Source organism: Bombus flavifrons, chromosome 10, assembly GCF_040668555.2.
Source record: "Bombus flavifrons isolate JBK064 chromosome 10, iyBomFlav1_principal, whole genome shotgun sequence".
Classification (NCBI taxonomy): domain Eukaryota; kingdom Metazoa; phylum Arthropoda; class Insecta; order Hymenoptera; family Apidae; genus Bombus; species Bombus flavifrons.
In genome coordinates, this window is record NC_138451.1 from 2931671 (window position 1) to 2959509 (window position 27839).

General features: G+C 37.4%; 1 protein-coding gene across 2 annotated transcripts in view; it reads right to left on the reverse strand.

Moving 5' to 3' along the window:
- Positions 1-14487, reverse strand: part of Cad89D (cadherin 89D) — a 38088-nt gene extending 23601 nt beyond the window's left edge. For both annotated transcript variants that reach the window (XM_069121888.1, XM_069121887.1), the window contains exons 1-2: positions 14071-14487; positions 9690-9842 (exon numbers count right to left, since the gene is read on the reverse strand). In XM_069121888.1, coding sequence (XP_068977989.1) covers positions 9690-9792 — 103 coding nt within the window. In that variant the 5' untranslated portion in view covers positions 9793-9842; positions 14071-14487. The remainder of the gene's footprint in view (positions 1-9689; positions 9843-14070) is intronic.
- Between the last annotated feature and the right edge of the window lie 13352 nt (positions 14488-27839).

Sequence of the window (27839 nt, forward strand, 5' to 3'; positions counted from 1 at the left end):
TCAGTTACTAGGATTCTAAAGGTTTATCAAAGATTATGAATAAACCAAATTCGTTGAGTTTCTAATATTTATCCTAGCACTTATATTCGCATGTTAAATATAAATGAAATTTCCTCGCGTTAATACTTTCGCAACCTGATTTCTCGAAAACGAAACCTAATCTGAGAATATTTGATTCCATAAATATTGAATTCTTTAGAAATACATTATCCATTCCCAGTTTCTCCTCCAATATATTCTAAGTTTCATCCCAGCCTGTCTTTGTTTACGTGTTTTTCGTATTTTCATTTTCATATCAATCCATAAATCAATAAATAGATAAATTATTATACAACGATCCAACACAGTTGCAAAAAAGATATTACGCGGTTCAGAGGGTTCTTACTCTGAATACAAATTTACATTCTAAAACAAGTTAGATTGCCTATTGGTACCATTTACATATCTCGAAACGACATTTATTATGCAACAATTTAACACAGTAACCGCAAGAACAAATCGTCCTAAAAAGACGAACAAACCAAAATTACAAAAAATACGAAGAATCCAAATTCAAAGTTACCCTAGAACAGCTCTACTTTTACGATACTATCAGCGTTACGAAACTCGCCACCAACGCATGTTACAAGCGTTGCGCAGTTGCAATTAAATGGCACGCGTTTCCTTCAAATCGGCGCCTGCATTTTGTTGCAAATGTCTGCGACTGTCGAGCACGAGCGAAAACAAGTCCACGACATTTTTCCATCGAGGAAAAAAATCGCGCCTTGTTCGATAACGTGGTTTTTGCCGCCTTTCTCGACAAAATCGAATGTGCTACGGCCGTCATTTCTCGAGGATAGGTTCAATGTACCATAACGCGAGGCAACGTAATCAAGTTTTCTTGCCGTCCAGGAAGCGTCCGAAAGGTCGTCGGTTATCCATGTAGATTCTAAACTGTAGACTCTAGAAACTCATCCAGTCTTTCGTCTTCGTAGAATGTCTCGAGAAGATCATTGAAGTTTTTCTTACGAGGGTAAAAGGTAATGACACGTTTCTTGCCGGATGTTTGACAGAGAATTGATAACTTAATCCTGTGTAACTGGATTTTTCTTCTTTTCCTCCTTCCATCCTTTTTTCTTTTTTTCCATGAAACAAATATCGGGGTGGTGGTCTGATGCGAATCTAGTCGAGTTAATCTATCAATTAGTTAATATAACAATTTTTGGTTATTTTGATGAACATTCTATCCTTATCAAGAATTAAGGATATTAACGTGAAATGCACTGTGTGTTATGATTTCGATCACACAAGTATCTCTTTATTTCTTTGAAGAAGGAATTCTTTATATTTCAAATATGAATTTATTTAAATTTTATGCTTTAATCGCGTGTTATACTACGCCTCAATTCCATTCTTTGAAACGCAAGAAACAGAACGTGGAACACTTTACGACCTATTCAATACTTATCATGAATAAAATATTCTTATATCTAATCTTATATTGAAAAGTTGAATGTGGTAATTACTTGCAACCGTACTAATTATGTTAATAGGCTTTTCTATCTTTCTTACATGCCTCGTTGTTTATGCTCTAGTGTTCAACGGTGACTATAGTTATTCAATAATAATTGTGTAAGTCGTTATCTCATCGATTGAATGCAAATCAATTACATACGAAGTGTGAAACTTGTACGAACGTGGCACAAGGTGAAAAGAAAAGGAGTAAAAAATGTATGCTCGTCACTCTTGGAAAGAGGGTCAAGTTCTCTTCCACAAGAAACTAAGTCTCGTGCAAATCTGCGTACAAAAGTTGGTTACAAATTTTTCTCCAAACGAGAGGATTAGTTTTTGGACAAATGCCGAGGAGACGAATTTTTCTTTAATTTATTACGAATATACTTATACACGTATCGTTAGCAATACTTTCAGAGCTACTCATGGTCGAAAGATAAATATCAATTTATTATTAAATAAACTTCTTTTATTAAGTAAGCTACATTTCTATGTAACTAATTGATGAAGTAGAATGATTGAAATTTTTCAACAAAATTATGTTTAAAAGAATAAAAAGTCGAGTATCAAAATAGAAGCATTAAATATGCCACGCTTTACAAGTGAATATCTAGGCTCCCTAATTGGATATTATTTACATTAATACAACTTAAAAACCATAATATACGGATTAATTTCTATCGTTCGTTTTCTCCGATTACAAACTGCAGAAATGTTTAACTACGTGAAACCCTGGCGGCGGTATCGCGCTTTCGTTCACGTGGACGTACAAAGCGCGGTATTTATATTTCAAGTGGATGCGTTGAATCCAGTTCGCCAGCAAGCCGACTAATTAGCTCGCTCCAGACTGGACGCCAGCGTAAAACATTGTTTCCGACTGCGAAAGGGGAAAGATCGGAGGGACGATACACTGGCAAGCAGGAGGAAGTTCGCGTCCCACCGTGCCAGATTTTATCTTAATTTATTCGGGGCTGCGATCATCGCGTCAATCTGGCCATCTTACACGATATTGTCCGGTGTCTTCCGCAGTTTTTTCAGTCAGTCTCGGATAATATCAATCTGAAAACTCGGAATTATATTTCTTTGGAAATAAATAATGAAAATATGACGAAAATGTGAAACGATCTGACAGAACTGGAAATGAAAATTATAACCGAAAAGTCACTTTTTTTATTTTCAGCGCAAATAAACGAGCCAGGTTCGATCATTATTATTTGCATGTTTCTCGAGCTAAAGGTTCGTTATTCGCGTTGTCGGCGTTTCTATACCTTCGCAGGTGTTCCCCGAGAATATATGTATTGCAAAGTACTTTCACCCGATCACATGCTCCATTCGAAGCTAATACTCGCACTCGGACACGCATCGCGGTACACGGTCGATCAATTCTTTTCAGGTTTTTCCAGTCACGATTATCGATCGTACGTCACAAACGTCTTGTACTGTTATTGCGTTATTGTACAGGTACGTTTGATTCGATTGAAAATTCCAGTCGAAACAAGTTACCAATATAATATAAATGAATTCCTTTTAGATCAAAAAATCAAATTAAAAAGTACTCCAATCACAAATTTGAAAATACTCCTTCGGTCAGATTGGGGATTCGTTTCCAGAAACGAAAGCCAGAAGCGATTGAATTGACGAAAACGCGCGGCTAAGCTCGGCGAAAGCCGAATTAGGTTCATTAGTGGGAGCAATCGTTACTCGATTCTTTTCATCGATCATCCGGAAAAAGTTTCGAACCGTGCATAATCCGCAAAATTCCGCCCGTAGGAACCGTCAAATCACTTGGAAGTGCGCTCTTTAAGGACCTCAAATAGACAGAGGAACTGTCTTTCTGTTCCAAAGGTTCTCTCTACTTCTTTCCCATTCGTCCGTTTTCCTTCCACTCTTTTCCTGTTTTCTTCCTTTCCTTGTTCTTGCGATTTCTTTCTTTCCGCGTTTGTCTCTTCCCTTCTCTTTCTTCTCTTTCTAGAACCACGCTTTTGTCTTCCTGCCACGAATCGATTCGGGCAGAATTACTTTTCAGAGGCGGCAAGATGGAACGTCGGAGGCGTGTTCTCCACTGGATACCGCAATGGATGCACAGCCATATCGTGTATTTATATATTTTCATATATATGATACGCTTGTATAGAGTGGTTCAAACGTTTAGATTGTAACTTTGAGTACTTTTAGGAAGACAGAAAAATGTTACGATATTATTACTATTCAGAGATCTGAAATTACGTACGTACTTATACGAACTACTCGGAAGTTACATTTGTCAACTGCAAAATTGGGAGGTAAAGAAAAGGAGCAATGTTACCAACATTACTTCTTAAAGTCTACTTTGGAATTATAAATTATATTTCATTAACTATGTTACTTCTTTGTGGTAAATGAACTTGTAAAATTAAATCATTCGTTTTTTTTTTAAATTGATCATTAATCGTGTACTTGAGTATTATAACACTGTTTATAAAAATCCGGACATTTTAAATTGACTTGATGCAATAAACTATGTTAAAGTTACAAAAATATTTTACGATATTTGTGTATTGATGTAAGTGCTGTAAAATTCATAGCAAAATATGTACGCTATGACATACATAAGTACTTAGATATATTTGAATTGCGCATTATTGAAAGCATATTGAAGTTTGAAAATTCGATTCCATTTTTAGGAAACTGTTTAATTAATCACAAGATCGGATAGTTAAAATTTCGCATAAATATTCCTAAATGCTTAAGATATTTCCTTTCTCGGTAACTTCGTTTCGTATATCCTAATTTTGCTTCAACATAGATCGAGATAAGTAATTGACATATCGTTTTTAAATATTTATTTGTACCAGCTAAATTTATATTGTCTTCATACCTGAGAAAATGTCCAGGCTAATAATACAATTATTATCTAGAATTATCTTCTTGGTAAGTTCATAGAAAAGTAAATAGGATAAAAGATTAAATATATTCTAATTTGTTGATATAAAATTAATGACTTATAGAGTCATTATTTTTCCATTATCAGCGTCATTATTATTTCCACCATTATATTTATATAACGATACTCAGGCTTCAGATATTCTATAGATAGATGTGTCCCCATTAAAAGAAATGTTGCTCCAATTCTCTATAAGAATGAACTTTGAATCACGACTGTACCATCGAAATGTCAGTTCTTCGTAAAATAGAATTTTCGTCTGAAGACTTGTCTATAGGCCTAGCTTTAGCAAGATCTTTCCAAATGCTTTCACAGATTTTCCCAATTAGCATATCTACTTTTATTCTTAATTGAAATCCAGACTGAAAATTAGAACGCCTTTTATTTCCAAATCTATTATAATCTTATTCGAATCACATGGAATATTAGTGATCGGAACCTGTTAATTGATTTTATTATTATATACTTTTTGATACTATCTAAAGAATCTGAAGTATTCAAACAGATATTTCATATACAATTTAACGTATCAAAAATCCCATTCGACGTTTTTTAAAGTAAATCAAAATCCATTAAAAGATCTAAAAAGACACCTCCTTTTAAAACATCTGCGAAAGAGGAGAATCTGTGTATGAGAATTAAAATCCAAAATCGTGTCTCTAGCGTCAATTAAGTTGCACGTAACAGAGAACAGATTGTCCCTTACCGGTGGCAACATCGAAACACTTCAACTACAAACGGCGACAATTCTGAAACGGCCGGTACACATAACGAAACGATTACATAACGAAATGACTCGGTCGTGCGCTACCGGCCGCGGCTGGTGCATATGTTGTGTAGCATTTACACAAGTAAGCTCGTTCCCTAAAGCTTCCCAGGAAGTGGGACAAGGTCGGCTAGCTTTTTGCACGTTTCCGCACTTCCATCGCTTCGACGTCGCGGACACCAGCGAATATCGCTGGACATGCTCATTGCTCATACATCACCATCCATATGTCCCAGAAGTTCTTCATCGTCGTCGTTATGTTTTAGGGTGCTCTTGCCCGAGCTAAGCTCTACTATGCTTAAAAATTCGCCATCTCGATTATCCTTCTATACGAACGCTCGGACCATAAAATAATGTACTGGAAAATGTGTGTTGGTGGATTACGTTTGCTTGTTTCCAGAATAAATTGATTTCATTTGGCTCGCTGGGAAGAAGATTAGGTCGAGAATCTTCTTTGTGGACGATAAAGATCTTTAGTGATTGGCGTTTGATCGTTTGGAAAAATGAAATATATTTATTTTTGCGAAATAGGTATTCAAAATCTCTTTCTAGATTGTTGTATTTGAAGCGAAATGAAGATTTTAAAAATGAAATGATAATCGAAGGCAGTGATATAACGTGAAATCAGAAATTCGTCCAAACTCGAGAAGGAAAGTCTATGTAAAGGTAAATAGCGAATAAATATTTAAAGTCGATTATCGTATGATTATTTAAAGGAACGAATATCTGTTTCATATCTATTTCAGTGAAATATATCGAGTAATTATTTTTGTAAAATTATCGATTTAATATTTGCTCTTCTAGCTTCTTGAAGTGCGATTGAATCGAAAGTAATATTTCAGGTGTATATTATTATTAATTTTCCTTCATCTGTTGTATATACAACGGGTACTGAGAAATCATATTTCACTTCATCATTCGTACCTTTCTATAAAATGAAAAGTGAGTTAAGTAATACCTCGATCTTCGCGATGCGTGTAACCCGTCGTTTTATAATCTGTCATAGCAAATGCATAGTTTGAGGAGGTCAAGGAACGATGAAGAAAATGTAATTACTTCGAAAATTAATGATCGGGTTAAATACCAGATACTACATACTAGAAGACCAAATACTAGATAACGATCTTTTTAATCATAGTCAAGTTTATTTTAACGATACGATGTTTTATATTAAAAATAAAACCTAACCATTAAACGAAACATTTGACGAGAAAGTTTCTTAACACACTAATACGCTTCTATGGAAAAAGTTATTGCATTAATATTTTCGTCATCGCAAAGTTTCATCCGCTTGTTTTAACTAAAAATGTGTTTTGCCTAATTGCCTTAAGTGCTGCATAAAACAGCCATTGAAGAAAATGCATGGATATAAACTGTAGGGTTCCGCCCACGCTGTAATACTTTCTGTTGGACTAATAAAGCTGGTTGCATAGAATCGTGTTATTGTAATTTAAAAGCTACTATTTTGACAAAGCGAGAAAGAATACAAAGTTTAATATACCTGCTTATAATATACCTACGTATGTACATAAAAAATCATAGAATTTGACAATTTCTTGTTTAACGAGGAACGATTAGAAACAATCAAAAAATTGATAGAAACTAAGAAAATGAAAATGTAGAATTATTCCCTTCTGTACATAGTATTTCAGAATATTTGACCTAGCAAACAACTAACGAGAGACGTTATCCAAGTGTCTAGAATCGATTTTGTATTTCCTTGAACTACACTGCCAAGCACTAAAATCCAATGGATAGATATTTTCAGATTTCTATTCAATCAGTGTTCTTGTATCCTCACCATACCTCTTTGATTACGAAAATTTATATACGTGTAATATACATACATATTTAGATACACACACACATTGCAGAACTATAGTTGTTCCATTTACAAAAATCATTAGGGCAGTCAAACTTTCTCGAGAATTTTGTTTGTAAATGGACGCAGTATAAAACTTAAAGTCACAACAAGAAAACGCTCCGTCTCGAATTTTCCGAAAGCTGATCTCAAAGTTGCGCCAGTGTACGTATATTTAAATAGATCCGTCAGTTTATGCAACAGTATATTGTCAGTTGAATTCCAGCCCTCCTCGTCTCCTTCCGTTCGAGAATGTCCCCGTTAATCCGAGGATGAGAAAGGACACCTCGAAATTCCGGAGCGAAGGCGGAACTAAACACTCGCGACTCAAGATCCGCTGGGGCCTCGATCATCTACATTTAAAATACGACATTTAAGAGGATTTGCGGATAATTTTCTCGGGGTAAATGTTTTTAAAAGAAGAATCAATCGATCGATGTAACTTTTATCTGGTTATTTTATAGCGAATGCTTGTCCTAACTTAATCCTGAAACGTTAAAATTTTATCTTAATCTGTAAATCTTGAATCCCATAAAAACTTTAAGTTTTCTAATAGACAAGACATGATCCGACGTAATTCTGATTTGGGAAATTATTGACATAAATTCGTATAATACTTTTCGTTAAATTAACGTATAAATTCATGATATAAAAAAGTACAATTTTATTTCTCGCGTTATTGGGAAAAAGAATTTTTATCAAAATACTTTTCGTTCCCGCGCTCTTACAAATATCTTGTAAACATCTCTATAAAACCTTGAATTTTTTCCGACACTGTATATATGAGTAGGCATGACCTCAGCATTCGTATGTATGTACGAATACATGAATACGCCGTGAAAATAATTAAAAGCGCCGAGGTGAAGAGCATGAACACACGAACACTAAGAAAGTAGGAAACTTTTACTTTTGGAGTGCTGTCAAAGAGATTATTTCTATAGAGCGCAGGAAGGAATAATATATCAAACAAAAATACGTTTCACTGAACCAAAACCTGGAACAGAATGACATTGAAAAAGACACGTTATTAAAAAAAAATTTACAAAGAGAACATATAACAACATTGCAAGACAAAAAGAAGTGAAATCCCAGAAAACTAATCTGTAGTGTAATTTACCTAAATAATCGAAACGAATAATTGGAATAGACTGCGCAAAATGGCAACGATATCTAGCAACTAGCTAAATACCCAACAATTCACTTTTCTTCCGTATTTTTCATTTTCGATCCTAAAATTGACTAGGCTAATATGCCAAACCCAACCAAGCACCGATTTAATTAATTCATTTGCACACGACCAAAGCATAGGTGAAGGTTCATTAACGAGCATCAAATTGCAGTTTCAATACAAACGAGACCTCGATCTCACGATCTGAAATGGTAACGATGAGAATCAACGATCCATTTTAGCGAAGGAACAGCGTTTCTCAAAGTGTCGCGGGCGATAGTAGGTCAGGAATAGATTTATCTAGGTGCATTCGCCTTGCACTTTACGCGTGAAAAGAATCATACACCGCACAGAATATTTTTATTATTTTCTCTTTCTCTCTCTCTCTCCCTCTCTCTCTCTCTCTCTCTCTCTCTTCCTCCTCATGTTATGCGTGAACAAGGAATCGACGTTACGAACAGTTGTTATTTTTCTTTTTCTTTATTGGAGAGCAAGAACGGTTGCCAAGTTACGAACTGTTCTTTCCGCTTTAATAACTCGGTTGGTTGGAGAGAGTCTCGGATGAATGAAAAGTTGCGATATGTTTGATCAACTCTGCTTCGTTTTGGTTTAAATTCCAGCGCCTCTCGAAGGTCAAGTTCAAAGCGTAAAAAAATTTGGTTATTTCATATGTGAGAACAGTATTTATTCAAAACTACTTTGCACGATAAAAAGTTCGGTATGTTAAAAAGAAACGTGCAATCTTGCTATAAACTTATTCTTCTATTAGCAAATTTTGTATTCAGCTATTTTATAAATCTTCGGATAATTATTTAAACAGTAACGACACGTTAAATTTTCATTAGTAATAGATATTTATTTAAAAACGAATATTTCTTAAAAGTGCATAATAATTCAATAATATGATATATCATCGACCAGTTAAATCGTATTAAAGAGCAACATTGGCGTCCATCGATACTATAATATATTGTAGAAATAATATTACATTCGAGAGAAATAACGGGGTTGTTTGTTATCCGCAGTGACAGAATATTACGTGATAAAAGCTTGCACGTAGATTTCTACAGAAACTTGGTCGTACAGCGTTCAAGAGCACAGATAAAATCCCATCCCCGAGAACTAAATTATATCGGTCAGAATGGTGCGGCGAATCTGTTGAATTAAATATCGTGTGCCGAAAACAATATGACTTTTATTTGGCGATTCTACGCTCTCTTATCGTTGCACCGGTATTCTCAAGTTTCGGAACATTTCAAGCACAAATGACTATTGTAATTTTATATCTGGTTTAATAGGATACTTCTGGATAATTTCGAGAAAGTTCAATTTTGTTAAATATTAGTCTATTAAATCTTTTTAACACTTTGAATTACAACCCTACACTACTATAATTCTCAACATTGTGGCGTGACACAACATACTGTTTGAGAACCGCCGTTCTAAAACTCACGCAGTCATGAAATATTGTTTAACATACCTGTCGCAAGATCAAGACGGTCGACGACCACCAGGAACGTCGCCAAGGTAAACCAGCGGAGTACCGACGAAATCGAAAGAAGCTTTTCCCCTGATCGCATCATGTTTGGTCCTCTTCTTCTTCAGCTTGGTCACAGCTTACCCCCGTGCATGTCTGCAAATTATTCACGATGATTCGTCACCTGGCACACACTGTCGAGCTCTACGACGCTGCATCTTCGCCGATCACACTAAAGATGCAACGTTCGCTCGATGTACACGATCACGTTGGCTCGCTTGGAAAAGACGGCTGCACCTGAATTATCTTGGCGTCTTTTGTTGCGACCGGGGGAATCGGACGTTCCGTAGAGCAATTAGGCTTGTGATCGCTGGTGGAAGGGAGTCTTCTTCGCATTTATAACGAAAGGTGTAGCCTTTTCAACGATGCAGCGAGGAAATAAGGAAAAGAGGTTGATCAGTATCGTGGCATTTATCTTTTATATATCGCTTATATCGCTTATATATTGCTGTGCATTTTGAGCGGTTATGCGTTGCGAATGACTGCGTTTCAAGTGCTATTGATGTGTGGATGGTACGAATGTTAGGAATGCTTGAGTGGGCCAAGTTTTAGAGACACGTGACGAGATATCGTTGGATGGACTATGCTGGTCAGATAGCTAGAAAACGATGTAACCTAGACTAGGAGCGTACCAACGTCGAGAGGGAAGCGACCAGGTTCTCGGTGTTCACCGTGCAATTAAGTTCAAGTTAAAGAGAAAGCACCGGCGTAATACATTCGCGCGGTAGGATCGTGTAATTGTTCCCGCGGTGAAATTGTGTAAATTGGACACGGACTACGGTGTGAAACGCACGATGTCGGGGAAAATTCGATGGAACGAGTGAGAATGAAATCGAGAATGATGACAAATTGACGTAACGGGAGGATGACACTGGTGCAAGGTTCATTTGGATTTCAATCGATTGGGAAGAAGATGCGATTATTTGGTTGAGGAAGAATTCGAATATCGAAATGTTTCTCCCACGTACCTACGATACATCATTTCGAGTCACTTGCAAAGTTAAATCATGGTTAAACACAGTTAATCCGAAAAATATTAATTACCGAGTTCGTTTGGCAGATTTCCAACGATAACTATTCTAGTAAATTGCATTATATGCAAAGAAGAAAATGCTTCGAGTAACGAATGAATCGGTAAATAATTCAATTAGAACGTTTAAAAGATAAAAATACAAATTTGAATTTATATATCATAATGTATTAAATAAGTCAGACAGACACGTTTCGACTGGTAAGGTTACAATGACAATGACATAGGAAGAATGTTAAGAAGTCGACGACAAATTATCACGAAGATCTGTGTCGGCGTTTTTGCACGCCACGATTTCACTTTCGACGATGTTAGTGACCGTAACTCGAACAAATTGGCATTACGCGAATCGAGGCTGTCAATCAACTCGACATACTCCGGGGGATCTTAGGATGAATAGAGTAGTTCGCGACGATCGCTACCGCTTTGAAAAAGAAATCTGATTTCTTTTTTCATCGTTACTTTTATCAGACTGTAATCCACAGTTCAATTTTACTATTTTACTTCGTGCAAACGGTAAGCTTTTTTTTTTTTTTTTGCTAAAATAGTTAAGAGAATGATTTATAAAATATTTACATAACAAAATGCGTACATGTATTGTATGTATATAGAAAGAACTATACCGCTGTCATAATTTCATATACGACGGAAAGAATCTGGAAGTGTATTTCCTACAACGAGTAATCACAATAATTAAACTTATTACTTTGATATTAGGAAATGCTCTTGTAATTATAACGTCTGTCGTTTGTATAAACCAGCAATTTGAAAATCACTAAACGATATATTACTGTGTACTTAGCTACTTCCTTCCACGATAAAAGTAACTAAAATAATGTTTCTCTTGGATAAGTCATATTCATATGAGATCTAAAATCACATATACGTAAATAATTATTATGTACGTAATGTAATAAACTTCTTAATCCTTCCATAACTAAAACAACTCCCAAACTGATAACTCTACTCTTCGTAAATTTTCAATTTTATCGACTACGCACGTGATTAGAGTCGACTTTTAAAGAAGAAATTAATTTATTTCCATAAGATTATTCGTCGTAAATAAATATCAATTCCAAGTAATTTCTAGTTTTCAAAAAAAAAAGATATTTCTCGCGCCTTTTGCTACGAAAAAGAAAATTGCAGCGTCGCTATATTTTCCTACTTTCCTGACCGACTCGCTAACGGAATGAGCATACTACGTCTATGCCGAAGAAAGAAACGGTATACCCATAAACAGCCTGCGTGTTGCCTTACCGATGCACAAACTAACTGCACAGCTATGCAAATGCGTATACACTCACGGATCACGAAGTTCGACCTTGATGAAGCGTAAGTCTAGAAGAACTCGTGGAAGAGCGAAACGCTAAGACAGTGCCCGAGAGGAACGGAAGCACGAGCCGAGAGTTAAACTCGAGCACAAGTGAAACAGTGAACCTACTTTAAAGTAGCGAACGGATGAAAGCCGTATAAATTTCCAGGCGTTCCAAGTGCAAGGACGCAGCGCACCGTTTTCTCGTAGAAGGACGATCCGATTAGAGGGATCGTGGAAGTGGCCGGGCGATCGGATGCACCGTTTTAACCGAATTCTCGGCATTATTATCCCTGCTATCGCTGTTTGTTCCGGGATAGAAACGATAAAAGTTTTAACGTGATCCTGGAGACATTTATCTTACACCGACCGTTTCGAACATTTTAAATATACTAAATAATATATATAAATAATTCTACGAGTCGTATTCAGATTCTGTCCTTTTAATGGTTTCTCTGGTAGTGTACAAAGAATTAATTATAACATTTCTTACGAGATCAACAGCAATTTAAGAAATTAACGTGTCCGTAATTATAATGCTTCAATTTATCACCGAAAGATCAAAAGTTCCAAATCGCCCGACCATACTTGTCTCTTTCTACTTGACGTCGCATGGCTGAGAAATCCTCACTGATACATAGAAGCGACCGATCTCGATCAGTCGCAAACTTCCGTCATTCCAACAACAGCCTCGAACTTGGTCGAGCAACATGCAAATGATCCGTGGTTCCCTGTGACCCGACGCGCCGCAGTAACTCGACGATCCGAAGAAAACCACGGCGCAGACAAAGGAGCGCTTAATAAGAAGCTCGTAAACGGCATAATGATACTTCCGGTCCGTGTACCCCACAACCGCGCAGCAAAACTTTCGCTCAATTACGTGTTTCGTGTTGCGCGAGTGAACGGTATCTGTCTTAATGGTGCAAGCACGCACCTTGAGCGTTATCATCCAGAACCGGACCGCGTTCTACTCTGCAATCTTATCAGAAATAAATCGCCTATTGAGCTACGAAGGTATTTAGGTTAGGATGGTGATCGTTTCGTCTGAAAAATTTATCGATTAGTGATTGAAATTTTGCAACGTGGATCTTTAGCCTTTTCAGAGATGTAAATGCATCCATGAGTTCAGGAACATCGATCTATTAAATATATACTGTCAACTACGTACTACGTATTTGAAATGCTATCAAAATCGGCTTTCATCGCTTCCTTGATTCTATTCGCTCCGCTTATTCTCTAATTCGTTATCTGAATTACATATATTTACGTTAGAGCTGGTACGAGTAAATTCCCGAGCAATTACTCAAATGAAGTTCTCCTCCAATGAATCACTCGAAACTTTTTACTCGCTACGACCGCGTAGAAAATGTATGAAAACAACAGTGGTTTATTTTCCCTGACATCGTTTTCCACTCTGTTTCTATTTATTAAAGCGTAGAAGAATTTATCGAAATTGAACGAAGATCGAGCTCTTTTTCATAGGATCTTAATTTCGAAGAAATACCTTGAGCGAGAAATAGCACAATTTTGCTCGACTAATTAGGTTTCTCCTGATAAAAATATAAAAGCAGAAGTTCTCAAACTTCTTCCATTCGATCTTCTACTATCCCGATTCATATTTCCGAAATATTCATATTTCAAAATCTCATACGCAACCTTAAGTCCTGTTGCATTTATAGTTACCAACGCTAGATCGCCTAACTATGTAATCGCACGATATCGTTTAATCAAACATACCATTACAGGAAGAAACAAAACGAGTCTTTGGTTACTAAGCGTATCCTGCATCTTAAACCGAGTAATTCGACTGAAAACTAGCGTCTTAAATCTGGTTCAGAATTATGCGAGGAGATCAACCTGACCGTACGAACTGCATCCTCAACCATTCAACATGCCATCAAACTTATCACTCATCGCTCGCATCTTGCTTCAACGATACCCGACACTACCAAACAATCCCATCAGTTGTCTGGTATACCAACCTTCCTTCGACCACGACTGCACTTCCTCTTCCACGATCAAAGTACTCTAAACAAATAACAGAGTACTGTAACCGAACAAGGTATGCGAACACAACAGGTGCGAGGACAGCACGCGACACTCGTTACCCGAATGAGCTGTCCGGATGGTGTGGACGAGCTCTAATAAAGAATCGGTACGAAATCGCGACAAATCGTGGTCTCCCTCCTCGACCAGCGATCAGGACAAAACTTTCGCCCAGTTTCGCGTTTCACGTTTCACTGGTGACTGGCATTGGCCGCGGTCGGACGGCGGCCGTGCGTCCACCACTTTCGGTCCACGAGGTTCCCCACGAGTAATACTTTCGACTTTGCCTACGAGTCGGATACGCGCGACTAGTCGGATCGCTCGTGTCCTGTTCGCTCGCGCTACCGACTTCGTCCACGTTGTCCCGGCCAAGGAACAGGCAAGTGGTTCGCGCGCGTACACCGCCGTTCGTATATCCAGCATTCACCCCTCTTTTACGCGCAAACCACGCTCGTCCTTTCGCTTTCAGCGGCCACTGACCATCGCAGCGACCATCGCGCACTACGCTGACAAGCAAATGCCTCACCTGTGCTCCGTTACTCGTCTTTGATAATCCTTTAATAATAATTAATCCTGGGCCTTGGGTTGAAATGAAACATGATCGTAAAAATGAGAAATGGTCCAAGTTTTCCAGCGATGGATGAATACAGAATGACGGAAACATACTGACAGAAAAAAGTTTGGAAGTAGAACGAGGGTCGAAAAGAACTCTATGACAGAGATGAAAACAATAGATATCTTTGGTGCTAACGATAAATGATAATTTTATAAACTTGCATATGGTGAAATATATTATTCGTTTATGTTAACTATAGCTAACGTTGAAGGATCGTTTTATAGATACCAGCGATAGCAAATTTTGAAAGCAAAATGGTTGAAAACTATCATCGATATCGATCGCGTATATTATACGTTTTACTAAAATATAATTTAACAACAAGTACTCCACTTATTCGTACATTTAGATAAAAGGCGGAAGCCATAATGTACAATAAGACGCAGTTCCTTATTGCTTATCAACTTTCAAGTGAAACTGTAACATCATTTGACTCCTTTCATTCATCTACGGTTGAAAGGCTTGTTTCAAGAAAGTTTTTGTGTAATAGCGTTCATTACGTCTAATCGTGATAACGATCACACCGTTCCTCGTAAAACGCTGTTCCTGCATCTCTTTAATATTCAGTTTCTGGAAGTTAAATGCTTAAAACGTTTCAAACTCGTGAGATTTCATAAAAAATTACTCGCAATTGCAAAGATCATGCAACAAAAATTATGTTAGTAAACCTCGTGCTTCCTGTAAAGATCGCTTTCCTTTCTATTTGCTATGCCATACACGTTCGTTTCAAGCTTTGCTCTCAGAATTTTCCATTCTTTACTTTTCTTCGTTGAAAGTAAGTACGTACGTTCGTTTCAATCGAGGTTTCTATCGTTGACAATCAAAAATATTCTCTAACTATCGCAAGGACACGCGTGCAGGCTCACAGCGATGGCGTTACGCGAGGAAAATTTCAAGCCCGCGCTGTAATCCTATGCAACGAATAAGATTTCTCAGACTTTCAGGGCCAAGGTTGTTACGGTTCATACTACCCTCGGTTCCCAACAGATCCTTGTCGAAATCTATTCCGAGGTCTCCACAGTATTCCAGCTAACGTTATTAAAACTCGCAGGATGCATCGACGCGCATTAATGCAATTAGGATTCGTGCGGAGTTTGGCTCCTTAATGGAATTACACGCAATACTGACGAAACACCAAAACTCTGAATCGCGTTTCAACGCATCGGTACTTTACTTGAAATATTCGATTCGTTTAACATATTGTTACGATAAAAAGATTTTTTTACACTTTCGATAGCGAATACTTTCTATAGAAAAGATTTCATTGAATTAATTGTAAATACTTTTTTAGCGCTAATCGAAATCTTACATCTAATCTTGATCTCTATATTTTACAGACTTACCACATCGTATGTAGCTCTTCTCAGTTTGTACCACTTTTGGTGAATGTATCCTATTAATACGAACCGCGTGATTACTATATCGATTTTCGATAAATATAGTTAGGCGAATTGCGTCGATCCGGAAGAATTTGAGACAGAACGATAGTTGGGATTGCAATCTATACATCAGTTTGTCGGTAAGCAAGAACCTTCCAAGGTAATTGGTCAAATTAAGCGAGGAAAAGTGAATGTACCACGGACAGAATCATGCAAATAAGCGGAGAACAGCAAGGCGCGATTGTTTTTGTGGCAAGCAATAAAGCCGCGTTAACAAAGAGAAAATGTGTGTTTCCACAATCGACGTAAAAACAACTTATTGACCGCAACATTGAAGAAAAACAGGTGTTACCCTATCAAATTAGCGTCGAAAGCGCTGATTATTGTTGAGCAATAGCATAAGATCGATTTCTTCGTACTTTTGTTCTTTCAATTTCACGATACTCGGCCGTTTTATGCTGATTTGAGACACTGATGAGCTATTTTTTTTTAGTTGGAAGATCGAAAGTTTAATCCGATAGTTATATTATAGTTGCTTGATTGTTCTCCGAAAAATGTAAAAAGAAATTGTTTCCTGCGATAATGTAAGAAATTAGGCTTCTTTCGATAATCTGTTGTAATTTTTCAAATTTTCAAATTAAGATAGTATCGTGGAAGATCTTTAACGCATTCCATAAATCCTGCGGTAAATCAAAATTCCAAATTCATTCATCTTCACCGCAGAGCAAATACGTGGGAACGATTTCGTATTTAAAATTTATTGTTTTCACGAAGCAGACGCATCTCCTTCGAGCCGACTTCGTTTTGATTTATTCGAGTACACTATGTGCATTTCTCCAGCGTTTCGATTACTTGAAAACATATTTCGAACATTCCTCTTATACGAGAAAGGCAATTTTTCAAACTGTTACTTCTTTAACAACTTCTTCCGAAGATTTAAAAGGTTAAAGTTAAGAGGTTCGTTCCAAAGAAATTAATTAGCGGTATAGTTAATCTTCCCGTTAATGGTGTCTTTGGTGCCTGAACAAAGATTATTCAGGAAGTTTCTTAAAATATTGAACAATGTGTCATAGTCTGATCGAATAATCGTAATTGAATACGGGTTTCATCGAACTGTCGTGGAATTTATTCATCAGCGGAGCGAGCTTTTCGCGATTGATGCAAAGCAGTTTCATCATTAACATTTACGCGACATTAGATATTCCGCCTGGAGATAACGAATGATTTATAGCGTCCTCGTTTACTTTTCAATCGTAATTTGTTCTTAACGAATCTTCGAGTGAAAAATTCCTCACAAAATTAATCTTTTTTCGAAAAATTTTTCGTAGATTAGATATATTAAATAATTGCTATTCTTTTTAATATTTAACAGCGTCTTTAAAACAGTAAAATTTTGTTTTTTCGAATTTGGGCTTCGTTCGTGTGTAGAGGACTCAAGAAACTCGCAAAGATTTTAATTAATTGGTGCACGCTGGTCAATAACTCGAGCGAAATCAATTTGGTTCAAGGCCCACTCGAATCTCTGTTCATGTTACAACCTGATCAATGATACTCTTTCTTTGAAGCGTCTTATATTTCGCATGCTTATCAAGTATTCCGTCAAATATCCTGAAAGACTCCATGAACGTTATTACGAACGATAAAGGGCCATCACGCGGCTAAGGAATAGCTACGATCGGTGCCATCTTGTCTAAAGACAAGCGCGTCTTCCTTTTTATTCACGACCTCCATGCAATGAAATCGTAAAGAGAATGGAATCGTAGGGACGTACTGATAAACGAATGTTTTTAACACGACGCATGTCTATCTACGAATATACGAATATACGAATAATATATTGGAAATGGCAAAAGGAAAGGACACACGCAGAAAAAAAGGTTCGACGCTAAATAGAAAAAGGAATAGAAAGGAAACAGTTCGAACGAGAATTAAAACACTGGGAAATAGCGTTAATGGGTTAAACGAACTGTGTACGTTGGAATTTGTAACATTTACTTCATTGTTCTACTTAATGACGCAGCTTTGTGTAATTTCTCGCGTAATTGTGACAGGAAGTTTTTATGTAATAAACGTAAGATTTAGTTTCTACGTTTGTTTTTATTACTATGGAAAGAAAGTGAGATTCTTGAGATTCATTAAGAAATTATTCTTACGAAATTATTACTGCAAGGATAAATGTTATGAATATTATCTTTCTATTCTTTTTCTTAGACTTTCGTCTTTGATGAAATACATACTAATTTATTGCAATGAAAATTCCATGAATCGGACCTTGACCACTTTTAATTGTGATGCAGAAATTATATAGCAAAAAATGGGAAACTGTCGATTTCATAATCGTAATTAAAGTGTAGCTTCAGCTAAGAAATATAGGGTAGATAGGAGTAAGTCATGGTTGAATAGATCACTATGTAATGTATCGACTACTACTAATGACTTGTTTGTACATACAGTAATTGCATAAATTTGTAGCACGTCGTAGGATTATTTGAACAATAATTGCAAAAGCACGATATTGAGCAGGATACGTAAATTCCGTGCAATAAATATTTTTACGTATTTGACAAGTCACGTGGGAATTTTATTATTACGTTATATCTTTAATGCGGTAAGTTCAAGGATACGTGTACACGATTACAAAGAACTCGTATCAAGAAAATAAAACAGACTCCTTATAGAATACAAGTCGAATATACATCTATGCAAATATATTTTATATATCGACTGCGGAATGATTTTAATCAATCCCAGGTACCAAACAACATCACTCCGGCCACCCAACACAAAAGCACCCTCGCGAAAACCTGTTTCCTCGGCGACGTTCCGCAGCTTGAAGAAAAACAATCGGCACATCGTATCCCTGGTGGTTCGCCTCCTTCTTCGGCCCGTTTCGAAATGAAAATTTCCATTGTGTTCGCATCAGTCGTGTCGCGTTATCAAAGGGGTTGCTCGAGCTCGGTGTATTCCTCGTCGACGTAGCGCGTGCAGACAGGCGCGGTACTCGCGAAGAAATGCACAGGAACTCGTTAAAAGCATCTGTCCTTTCGTGTCTGCCGATTATTACGTGGAAACGTAAAGCGTGAAGTACGACACTGTCACGGTGGAAGGAGGTCAAGAATCTTTTACATCCTCGTTACGGTTCCTCGCGTCTGTGTTTCGGCTTTCAATATTAGATTCCCCTGCCGACGACGACCTCGGTTCGACACACCTGCCACGATGGACGTTGAGGAACGAGTCGATAAAGAAAACAGAGTCCCACGCCTCGAATCGAAATAAAACACGTTAATTAAAAAGCAAAATACTGACCCTAAGCAGGAAGTTTGGCGAAAATTTAACGTGTTATTACGTTTTAACACTTTATTACGAGAGTTTTAATTCCTTTCTCTAGGAAAGTCATAGTCTAGGAAAGTCTGTCATAGTAGCGTAATCGCTACTATGCTTACTTTACGTACTTACAACTTGCTATCCTTCTGCTTGATTTCAACATTTTTATCAAGCTACGCGTGTAAACAATAACGATTCTTCGAATTACAAAAAAAGACACGGACGATGAAAACAATAGCGCATTCATATCTGTAGCCAACGACCATCAAAGGTGGTAATTACTTTTACCCAAGCTCACCCTGCCGGAATAACTTCCCGTTTTGCGGTCACTTTTTCCGGCCCATTAAATTCTCCGTGCGTCCTCTACGAGATGAGCATACATTTTGCACTCGGCCACTATTTTGCATGCGATACGCGCGAAGTGTGTTTACTCTCACGATCAAGAGATCCTTTTCGATTTTGGTCGAGCATGAAAATCGTTACTATTCTCGTGGACGTTCCTTCGAACGGAATTACAAAAGAAAATTATTCCATTAAGTCTATAAGCGTCTCGAAATAAAATCTTGAACCTTTTGCACATGACTCTTGTCATTTGGCTTCGAATTTGTACTTGTACCGTTCTGTGTTGAACAGAAGATGTCTTTGTGAATATGTCGGCAAATTTATTCGAGAAACGGAAGGTACAGGACATGAGATCGATGGCACGGTATCAACTAGATCGCTGGATAAAAAGGGAAAAGCCAAAGAATAAACATCGATTTCGATACACTTTCCATGGAATCTTCGCCACGGGAATACTTATGAACCACTTTTTCCTTCGCTATTTCTCTTTCTTAGTTTTTCATGTTGTATTATGTACATAAGACACGCGCTTCGTGTGTTCCAATGCAACGACCGACATTTTCATCGTTGAAAGTTGTTCGGTTTCATATACATATGTACATAAATGAAACATGTTTGGTTTCTTTCTTCTTTCTCGTACGATAGTGAGAGTTTGAAATTGATTTGTAAAATAGTGTCTGTTCTTTCCAGAAATTTTCCTTACTAGCGAAATTCATTTCTCTATTTAATGAGAAAAACATCTCCGAAAATATCATCATATTAAACAATGTTCTTTCTCAGAGAATATCTTCGAAGAATCACAATCGTCGGTGAATATCCTCAAAGAGTCAGCATCCTCAAAGAATTGCTATTCTAAAAAAATATCCATAGAATATACCCGAAGAGCCGTCCCTAAAGAATTACCATCCTCAAAGAATTACCATCCTCAAAGAATCACCATCCCTCGCGTTCTACAGTCCAGGTTCGCACACTCGCAGGAGCATCGTGTATCACAAATAACCAGCAGATGAATTTTAGCATTTCTAGTCTATTGTATCGAACACACGGACCGCGAAGCTTTAATGTTAATAATAGACTCTAACGGTACATCAGCATAGAAAACCGTATGGTCGTCCGTGTTGCACTCGCCTCAGCTAACCGATAAATCGCTTCAGATTGCGAAGAGGCGCGTAATAACATCGGTTACAGCGAAACTTCCGCCCCGTGTCGCGTGCGCGTTCTGTAACTTTCGTTCTCGCGCGCGCCAGCGTGTGCAGTCGAGAATTATCGCTTATTAAGGTCGACGCGGATTGCGTTAATCGCGGGCTACGCGCTGGAAACGCCGGGGAAATATCGCCCTAGCGATGTTTCGTTCGCGGAAAAATCCACCAGAAAAATAAACCGCGGTTCTTCTTCACACGATTTGTATTTCTTCGTAAGATTTGATAAATCTTTCTGCTCCGCGTACGATATAGTATAGATATACACGTATAGAATATAAATCCAAATTAAACAACTTAATCCAGATCTGTCTTAAGTTATTCTGATAATCTGCGATCAACTAATCGGAGATTAACCTGACAAGCTAGATTTATAGCTATGTCTAACGATTATCATCGCGTGTTATTTAGAACTTTGAAAATAGAGAGAATTTTAGTTATCCGGGGAGAAGATAAATACCCTGATTAAATACAGAGTCTAATTTCTAAATTAAAAAATTAAAAATCGATCTAAATGGTATTCATTAAGAACAAAAGTCGAAAAATTGGAGAGTATTTCGTTTTATAGCGGAAAGAAGCGCGCTAAGTATGTACATCGAATCGCTTTTCGGATGATAAGCGCTGGAAACTGGCCGTGTTCGAGTGGAAAAGCGAAAAACCGGCTGGAATTAGCGGTCGGTCGCTCTCTTCGCAGATTCCGATAGATTTTAAAGTGCATGAAGCGTCACATCGCCAGGGAAAAAGCAGATGGCCGACTTCACCGGATACGCAGACCGCTCACGACCTCCGCTAAATCGCCGCTGAGGAAAGTGCTTTGCCCTCTGGTTTCTTTCGCGTTTCCGCGGGATTCCGTCCTGCATAGCAACTAGAGACGTCGCTTGACACAGAATACAGCGAATGCAATGTACAGTTTCAAATTCGAAGAAATGAAAGTGCAGGAAGAGGCCTTTTGCTTTAAGGTGATAAAAGAAGTTTATAAAATATTTGTCGACATTGGAAACTCTGTTAAGTAGATAATAGAATAATAAATAGATATATGATACAATGGATACCATTGCGAAACGCTACATCGAATAATATCGGTAAAATCTACTTATCTATTTTCAATGACGAAATAATTAGAAAAAGCATAATTTCAGTTCGATTTATTTCTTCGAACAGTTCCATTTCCTTGACCTATGAACGAACAGTCCCTCGGCTAGGCTCGTAGGTAGAAAGAGCCTTTTCCTTGATCGCGCCTCTCCGTTGTCGTCTCCTTATACTTTAATCCGGCATTATCCAAGATTCATCTCAGTTTACCCCCTCGAAAACGGAACTAAAACGGCAACTGCCCGGAAACTCTTGGTAATTACGAATTTACTTTTCTCCTTTACGTCCGCTGTTTCTTGCTTTCCGAGCAGCATAGCCGCGTCTAAGTGGACATTATACGTATTATAACGGCGTCCAACACGGAACGAGTGTACGAACCTTGTATTGTGCAAGCTGAAGCCTCGTCGAGCTGGAAATCGCAAAGAAGGGCAAGGTCGACACGCGAAAGAGCATCGTGCATCGACGACATGTTCGTTGCTGGACGATCGAACTACTAGGATAATTCGGAAGACGACGGAGTAAAAAATTAACCTTGCCCCGCGAAATTGAACAGCTTTTGTCGCTTTCGTGGATTTACGCACGATCGAAGCGATGCAATTGTAATGTATCTCATGCTCGCACAGTTACGAATCGCTGTTAATTTATAATTAAGATCGCTTTGAAAAGTACGCTTTCATCTAAATCACGCTGCATTCTTTCCATCGAATAAATTAAAGTTTCACACGCAAAGTCTCTAAATCAATCAGAATATTCTTCGATGTGAATTTACGAGCTAGAAAACGAAAATCAACCAATCGACGCAACCGTCGAGCAATTACTTGTTGTTGAACGTCGCCTGGTTGGCATCTGTCCCTGTTGCAAAGCTGTCTACACCACTCACCGTCCAAGTAATAAATCGTACGGTGCTCGTGCTCGCGTTTGTATCACGTTCATATTCGTCCAATAAAGAAGAATATTCGTCTGGAAAACACCGTGAAGCGGATATCGAACCTTCTTGGGATCGAGCAGTCGATGATAGTTCGAGCGTTGCGCAAACGTAGCACGGTCGAGCGACGATCGTCGAGCAGATCATCGCTCCGGTAATCATTGTTTTGTCAGCCGTAGCAGGACGTCGCATCGCGTCTCGTGCCGTACCTGGCAAAATCGTGCCGTACCTGACGATCGCATTCGTAAATCGAACATTCGATTCAGATACCTCGAAAAATAAATTTATTCCGAAATAACGCGTATCTGTGGAATATTTGTGGAAAAACGTTAAGGCTCGTAGTAATTTCTGAGATTCTAGGGAATGAATATTGAAAAAAGCGAAATAGTTAGACAAATTAAGTTAAGAATTATTCAGTTCACGTGCATTTAATTCGAAGTAAAGATATATATGAAACCAACGATAAACAGGTATATTTGATTATTGTAATACTGTAATATTGTGATATATTAAAATAATTTAAATGTATAATCTGTTAACTTCGTCAAAAGACGATAATATTATTTTCGGTCATTAATTTGTTATTAATTTACGTAGTTTAGTAATACCACTGTACCAGAAATTGACCAAAGTATCTGGACATTTAATAATTAATGTACGTCATTAAATATTTCGCAAGAAATAGAACACATAATTATTTTCTTCGCTACAAAAAAACATAAGAAATTTCTTAAATTCCACGCAACGAAAATCCATCAAGTTTTCTTCATAGCTAACACAATCGACTAACATACTGAACGCATCAACCCCTTCTCAAATAAAAACCAATAACTACATAACAGTAACCAATCCACTGACCATAAAATCTCCAACTTACACACGATTATCTTCCACCGTGCTACATATTAACCGTCTTACTCATAACCAAGTTCTTGCTCGAACTCATAAAAGAACAAGGCAATCTGGCAATTTTCCGAAACGATTTATGGTCCACCTTATAGACACCTTCCTTGCAACATTTCAATGGCCAACGTTTAAACGGAAACTCTGCAATCGATTCGATCGCTTATCGTGTTTTCTCAGCCTTCTCGTCGTGGTCTCGTTGTTCTCGATGTAACAGAATCGATCAGGCCGCCGAGAAATCGTATTAATCCATTCGTTGGGGATCACCGAATTTCGTAATTTTACATGATCGTTATTAGTTTCATAATTTCGCTGACACGATCTTTTTAATCGTCGTTGATAGACGCAGTTTCGCGGAATATTAGAGAAAGTTGCTTCGATCGGCCAGCCTAAAGTGTATAAATCGTGTTAACTATATCCGTTTCACCGCCATAAAATCAACCGTATCGATCAACGTTTATGGGCTTTATGGTGTACGATCAGAGCGTCGATCTATGGCAGAGGAGGATCGTCGACCGAGAAATCTTCGAATATTCGAGGTTTGACCGAATGACACGGAATCGTATCAATGTTGCCGGGAATGGTCAAGAGAATTCAAAGTAAGTAGGTCCTGGGATCTGTCCGTTCATGAAAACTGTTCCCCTTTTCTTTCTACGGAGTTTTATTGCTTGAAATACTCGCAAATATGGCTACAATGTCGGAATGCTCGCTATTGAAATCTGCTCCTAGGGATGTAAAAACAAAATTATTGTGATACGAATGCACGACAACTGTTTCCTGCTGTAGTAGAAGGTATGACATGGTTGAAAGATCGTACATAGTTGAAACAGAGTCTTTCGATCTAAAATTGATCGTAACAAATTTAATAAAAATAAATATAATTGTACATTTATAAACATAAATGTTATTAAATATACATATTGGATTAATCGTGCAAAGTTCTATGTATTTTTTTCTTTTTTCAACTATACAAAATTCTCACGATAAAAAATAAAAGAAGCATTAGGAACGAGAAAAGTGTTAATCGGTATTAATTTGAAATTCGTAACTAGAAAAGAAAAATTCATGTTTTTTAATGTGGTAAGATACACCGTTAATGCAATAATAAAAATATTTTACGCTTAATGTCGCGCCATTATCAAAAGAAACACGATAGATACGAGTGCCTCAAGTTCTATAAAATTGAAGGACTCGAAGCACAAGTGGGTCAAGTCCAAAATTTAATGCCGGCAAACGACATACTCCGTCAGGAATTAAGACCATAGACAACATTATGCGCAAGGTGATTTCTGAAAGTGTGTCACACCCTAAATTAATTCATTTTAAATATCAACGTATTCCCTCGTGTTCTCATCCCCCCACTTGTTGAAACTTTTTATCCTGTAAATAACGTTTATTACATTTCTTACAAATACTACTAACGTATATTAATATTTTAGAATATAATTATACAGCATGCGATCTCCAAGAAGATTTTACAGAAATTGAAGTTTATCAAAAAAATCTTTCTTCAATCGTTGAATAATCTTATACATGTACATGTATACGCTAACTTGGAAATAGAAAAAAGAAATTTTAGAAATATGGGACGATTAATATATTACCATATTTTTCAAGCTTTCTGCAAACTGATGCATCAATCGTAATATACTTTAAAACGTAATTAATAGCACGTTGGATGAAAAAGTCTCGTTAGTTCATCTTGCTTCGGATCTTTAATTTCCAGTTTATAAACCCGAAGAGGTATTATAATTTCCTAATACATGTATACTACATTTTTCTATCGCAATAAAACGAGCGAATCTCGATTACTCGTCTAAAAAAATGTTCGCACGAATATATCTCGAGCAGTTTTATTCAACGATTTTTACTACGCTACAAACGTGCAACGCTCCTTTAGTATTCAGGATATGATCCATACGAGCCAAACGAAACGTTCTGGCAAAAGTTCCAAACTGTTTCGTGTTTCCGTTCTGCGAGTCAAGCGCCAAACGAAGAGAGAGTTTTTTCACTTATCCGTTGTTCAACTTGCGAGTCACTAATTATGAGTAAGATCCATTTTATTGTACTTGGTGCGTATACAATGCTATTTGTATTTTTTATTATTACTATTATTTATTATTTTACTATTTCTAAAGTCCGCTATAGAAAATGCCTGTCAGCTGTTGCAGTTATCCTCTATTTCCCCCGTGATCATCATCTTCGTCTAAGATACAATGATACAAATAATACAGTGTATATTTCTACGATACAATTTCCATTTACATGTAATTTACATGAAACCATGTTCCCGTGTAACATGGTTTCACGCTGTACGACATTAAGCAGGAACCGAGCTACAAACGTAACACGTTATGCGATGGTTACCAGTACGCTAACACCATTCGTTTAACCGCCACCAGTCTCAGATCCCATGACTGAAAAAATGCAGCGCGCACACGTGGCCTTTCGCGAGGAATGCGTCTGCTAAAGCGGTTCTTAACGCACCGCAGAACTGGTTACGCGTTACAATTAATTCTCAGGCTAGTTCCGCCAGTTATTCGAGCGTTGCTCGACTCCGGAACGGTCATAACGTTGTTAACAAGTTCGACAATGCGTTTAATCAAGACAACGAAAGACCTGTTGAATATTAAAAATGATAGACCTTCTTTAATCTCGGTTTAAATTTATATCTTTAAAAATACTAACAACCAAGTCGTTAGATACATTTATTCGTCCGAAGAATATGAAACTTGCAAAAACTTCCGCTGCGCGTTAAGTGTAGAATGTCGAAGATCAACTGCGCGTGATGAATACCAGAGTCCTTATTCCACTGTGACTTCATATTCTACTGTACGCGCCTAATCCAACCGTGAATTTATATTCTACCGTAAGGCTTTGCTGATATTCTTTTACAAACAATCTATACGATATTTTGCAAGCATTTTCCTGTTAATACATTCATCTATGTACGCAATAACGCACATGTTTCGATAAGCAAGGTATTTTGATGATCTTTTAATTGCATAACAAACTTCTATCTACACATAGCTGTAGATTTCATTTTTTTATTTACTAACCTAGCTGTCAGAGACGGGTAATACTCTACAGTGATAGCGAATGTAACCGAACCGAAGCAAAGTGGAGGTGGAGACCAAAGTAGCAAGTTGCTGTGAGCGATTGTTCACGGCCGATGGTACTTTTTCACGAATGATTCGCTGTGTTTTCCCTTTACGTAACGATACCTTGCAATCGAGTACAAAATTACGTAATTTTCGATGGTCGCAGCTGATTTTGCGGGAAACGGGAGTCTGAAATTGAGAACAGGAGACCGTTTCATGTGTGACAGCATGATTAATGAGAAACTGCTCCTATCGTAAATGTGAATGACACTTGTGACTGATCGTGGGATGTTCACACAACTCGAACGTTAGGGACTTTTGCTTTTGACGTCTTGTACATTCGACGGAGTCATTGTCTGATCGTTCAGTACTAATTTAACTGTTTCAAACACGACTTTACGCCTCTTTATGCCCATGTACGTGTACTTTTGCAATTGCCTTTTATTTTTTTCCATTATATTCTGTTAACGGTGCATTCTGTTAATAACAAATGGTCATTTTGTAGTAATTATTACTAAATTATCATATTTCAGACTAAAATATCGCATTGCTGATTGAATTCCATTATGCGCGTTACCTTCCGACGTATACTCGTACAATTTACATGCAAAATCTATTTTTAATTATATACCCACTTACTCTCACCAGATGCTGATTTCCATTTCTTGTTCCAATAATCCTGCATTTTCAATTTTATCGCAATATTTCTTACCCATTGGAGCAATACAACGCCAGAATAATATGTTTTCGAAACCGAGTTCATCAATCAAATTTCGCGCGTCCTTGCTCGCGTACAACCGAGAGCCTCTAATTGTCCACATATTTCA